Source organism: Nelumbo lutea, chromosome 1, assembly GCF_056320005.1.
Source record: "Nelumbo lutea isolate HS-2025 chromosome 1, American lotus-T2T, whole genome shotgun sequence".
In the NCBI taxonomy this organism is placed as follows: Eukaryota; Viridiplantae; Streptophyta; class Magnoliopsida; order Proteales; family Nelumbonaceae; genus Nelumbo; species Nelumbo lutea.
The window spans coordinates 101,047,697-101,052,092 of record NC_142684.1 but is presented as its reverse complement, the minus strand read 5'-3'; the positions used below and the strand labels follow the sequence as shown (position 1 = coordinate 101,052,092).

At 36.3% G+C, this 4,396-nt stretch overlaps 1 protein-coding gene across 1 annotated transcript; it reads left to right on the top strand.

The window, feature by feature from the left end:
* Positions 1 to 741: 741 nt before the first annotated feature.
* On the top strand, positions 742 to 1,524 carry LOC148876436 (uncharacterized). Its single transcript, XM_088961586.1, has one exon. The coding sequence runs from the start codon at positions 868 to 870 to the stop codon at positions 1,213 to 1,215; it is 348 nt and encodes a 115-aa protein (XP_088817712.1). The 5' UTR covers positions 742 to 867; the 3' UTR covers positions 1,216 to 1,524.
* Positions 1,525 to 4,396: the final 2,872 nt, after the last annotated feature.

Genomic DNA, 4,396 nt, shown 5'->3' with positions numbered 1-4,396 from the left:
TATTCATCTTAAATCTAGTTTAATTAATTTAAAATCAACCTAAATTATTTAAAATATGGAAAATTATAAAAGCTTTATTGGGTTTTCTAATAATCCTATGAACTCTCCTATATATATTTTGACCTTAACAAAAAACCTTCCATAAAATGTTGATGCAATGCATTAATTTTCTTTAAATAGAAATAATTACAAACCAAAAAATATTTGGGTAAAAGATATTTTTACTTAAAAAAAGGGAGAGTGTCGGTTCAACCCAGGGACAAAATTCATAAGCACAAAATACAGCTGGAGTAAGTGCTAGCTCAGAATTGATGTCAATTCACACATGGGCATTAGTGCATAGGGTGGGGGTAATTGACCTTTTGAAATGTTGTATATGTATAGTCGAAATCAGAGTTCTGCAATGGGCTTGCCCATACTTCTATGTAAAAATAATACATAAATAACTACAAATCATAAAATTCTAAAACAAATAAAAGTTTAACATTAAGATAAAAATATAATACAGATTTATCCGGACCATTGTAAATTTGCCAGTCTCACTAAAATGCAACTTAATTGTGATCTAAATAGACCATACATAATAAAAAAAAGGTTTAATTGGACTTAGATAAGTTAGATGAACACCTTTAATCGGATTTTTACCAAAAAAAGCACCTTTAATCGGATTTTCTTAATAAAATCCGTGCATCACACGGGTCCCGAGTAGTTGTATTATAAACCTTGGCTTAGGGTTCCGAGAGTTCAAGAAACCCTTGACCTGCAAGCTGCAATTTTCTTCGGTCGTATAATTGTCAAGAAAAAGCCCTAAAAACACAGAGTGCAAGGGAACGCAACCAAGACCTACACTGATTGTGGTTTTCGGCGATGGCGAAGTCGCAAAGATCGAAAAGGGAGAAGAGATTGAGGACGATCAGGAGAGAAATTGCGGAGCCTTTCTATGAGAAGAAAGAAGCGGCAAAGCTCGCTGCTCAAGAAGCTGCCCTTGCTGCTCCAAAGCTGCCTGTACGTTCGCACAACACCAATACCACCACCGGAATGGAAACCACCTCTACCAATACAGGCATGGATATTGAGATGGCTGATAGTATTGCTGCATGTAATCAGAACTCAAGCTCCCTAAAACCAGCTGGTGGTGTAGGAAAGAAGTTGAAGAAGAAATTAAAGCTGAAAAAAGGCAAGCGCCATGGTAAGGGAAAGGGTAGGAGGAATTGAGGAAGCATAACGTTTAAACCATGGTCCTCTAATGACAGTTAGCATTTTTCTGTTTTTTGTTTCGTTCTTTTTTTTTTTTTTTTTTTTTAACTATGAGAGTTCGGATGCTTCTTTATTTCTTCCGTTTTTTTTTTTCAAGTATTTGATTAAACCTAGTTGGTTTCAGTCTTCACACAAGGATCCTCACCTTCAGCAATTTTCTTTTTATTTTCAAATTCCTAAGATGGATGTGTTGCAGCGGTTTTATGGAAGTTATTATTTTTGTTAAAAAAAAGCCCTTCAATGAAAATTTATTTTTATTTTTCTCAAGTGGGGAATGGATCGATCGGTCTGTCTAGACTTCAGATTGTATTGTTGCTCAGCTTCGTCGCGTTCACGTAAGGAAGCTTTAAACAGAGCAATAGAGAGAAGGCAGAGAACAGAAAAGGTGAAGTCCGGATTTTCGGAGAATCTGTTGGCTTCCAGAGTCCATAGATAAGGCTCCTCTCATTAGGATTCACAGCCCTGATAATCGCAAGAACCTTCTATGGGCAGGTTCTTACAGAATTACAAGAACTGCGACCTCTGTAACCTATTTCTGCTTGCTTACAAATCCTCCCCTTGTAATTCTTGCATATTCTTCCTTTGGTGTTGCAAAGTGTCTTGACTTTATATAAATAAGATATACAACAAGAATATTATTAGTATTGACTTGTTCTTGTTCTTAGGATTCATAGCTCTGTAACCTCTAGATTGTGAGCAACAATAGTCCATTAGTCCTTGTTCTTAGGGTTAAAGTTCTAATTTCTGGTTATTCTTGACTTTGTTTGTAGGCTGATATATGTATAATTTTATATAAATTTGGACCATGATCACCTGGTTTGCCACATTTTCTTAAAAAAAGTAAATGAATAATAGGCTAATAGCCTATGCTGGCTGCATTTTGTTAAATCAATTCAAAATTCATCTGTTTTGACAGAAGCACTTGTCAAGATAATGCATTTCTTTTATGTCTTTGAAAAAGTAATGCATTCAAGACTTGAACTTGTTTTTTTTCTTGCCAAGGTTCTGTATTACCAAGACAAGTTTTGACTGATGAAATTCTCCGGAAGCCTTTTCTTCAAGTGCAAAAGTTAGACTAAAAGTTGGTACTTGCTAGAGTTCATTGTGTACTGTGGGCTTCTAATTTTTGACAAGATTGTTTCACTTAAAAGAAAGAATGAAAAGAGGACTCTCGTTCCCATGAATTAAGACAACATTTGGATAAGTTAATTGTCTAACTTTTTACTAGGGTCTTCCTAATTCAGGGTAGCATTATGTTTTTTAGTGTTTCCAACTCAGTTTTCAAATATTATTTCAATCCTTGAACTATGGTCCCTTTCACCCTGCTTCTTGGAAGGGGCAAGAACTTGCACTCCTCTCTTTTTAAATTAATATATTCCAATCCAAAAAAAAAAAGAAGAAAAGAACAGATTTGTTGCTAAGGAGTTTTCTAATTTAAATCTGATATGGCCAGAGTCTATAGTAGTCATGATCCTTGGATTCTCTCTGAAAGCCCCTCAATCTTAGAAGGTCCCAAGTCCCCAACTATTGTGAAATCTTCTTTAACATTTCCTATGCATCAAGGGCCAACCTTTTGTTAAATTGTGAGTTTCTGAGGTCTGTTACTGTTATGCTCCATCTCCTGTCCTGCCTACCTGTAGCCATGTTTGAAACCTCAAATTGCATCAGAATCAGATTCAATAGGGAAGCAAGTGGTCTTTTATTTACATGACTGAACTGCCTTAGTGAACTACTTTCATTTCTATTGAATGGTCACATTTGCTTTTACATTTTTTTTCGTTCTAGTCTTTCTACTCATTTCAACATGTTCATCTCTGCTAGAACATTTTATGGATGTGTTGATGGAAAATTACTATTATTAGATCTAAAACCATTTTTAACCTTACACATTCACACGTCAACCAACATAAGGAGTAGGATAGGAACTAACTCATTAGGCTGAGTTTGGAAGGAGTACAAATGCAAATATATAGAGTGTAAAACCTTATATTTTGTATTATTTTGTATGTATTTACGCCGTACATATTTGCATTTGCACTCTTTCCAAACTGAGCCTTAAGAGCTAAAATTGGCCTCTTCTTCAAATTTATCTAATTTATTTGTTGAATGGATAAAGCGGTTATTTCAAGGTTCACCTTCACAGCTTCTGGTTCTTGGACCCTTAGCCCTTACGCATTTAATTAAGAAACAAAGGTTTGTGCAACAAATATGAACTGCTTGTCCAATTGCCCCCCAAGATCTAACAAGCCTTGCTCACTTGCAAATGAAAGAGTAGAAAGGACTAACCTGGTTTGGGGGGCCAGGTCCAGGGGTGGAAGTGTAACTAAAGCAATAGTAAGCCTTCAAGCAATTAAGTTTTGATCAAATGCAAGTTGTGATATTCCCCTCCTTATTTCCGATGAAGTTCCAGTCCCTGTTCTGATCGAAAGGAAACAACGTTGAGTATCCCCTTGTGTCTGGAGAATCATTTGGTATCTCTTTTTTCATGATTATGCATATGATATTTGACTTAAAAGATTATTTGTGATTTTTAGTGGACATGTACATATAAATGGGATATTTTATCAGCACCCATAAAACGAATTGGATATTTTTTGAGGAACAGTTTACTGGTAGTTTTTTTTCCTTGAGTTGATGATGGTTGTCTTCTGCCCAAATTTGTTTGCTAGGAAGCTACAAAAGGATTTAGCAACTTTCCATGAGTCCAGAGAATCTAATGCTTGTGTTGTAGAAGCTCATTAGGGGAGTCGATAGACTTGTAAATGTTCACTAGCTTACAGAGATGATAATGTTAGTGGCACTAGTACCTGTTGCTCCAAGAGAAATATTCCTTTTTTAATGCTTGGTAATGGTAGACCAGTAAATTTTTTGAGTTCCTTTTTTTTTTTTTTCAATTTGTGGTGCTGTTCAAGTTGAAAGGGCTTCTAGTGATGGCAGAGTTAGCCAACTTGAATAAAAAGGCCAGGCCAGGCCTCAGTGCACTAGATTCTGCCAATGCCCGTCTGGGGAGGGATAGATGTACATAACCTTAACCCTGCACCTACAAAGACGCTATTTCCATTTTCCAATATTTGAACCCCAGTCACCCAGGTTGCAATGGAGCAACCCAACGGTTTTGCCGAGGCCCACCCTCTGTTGG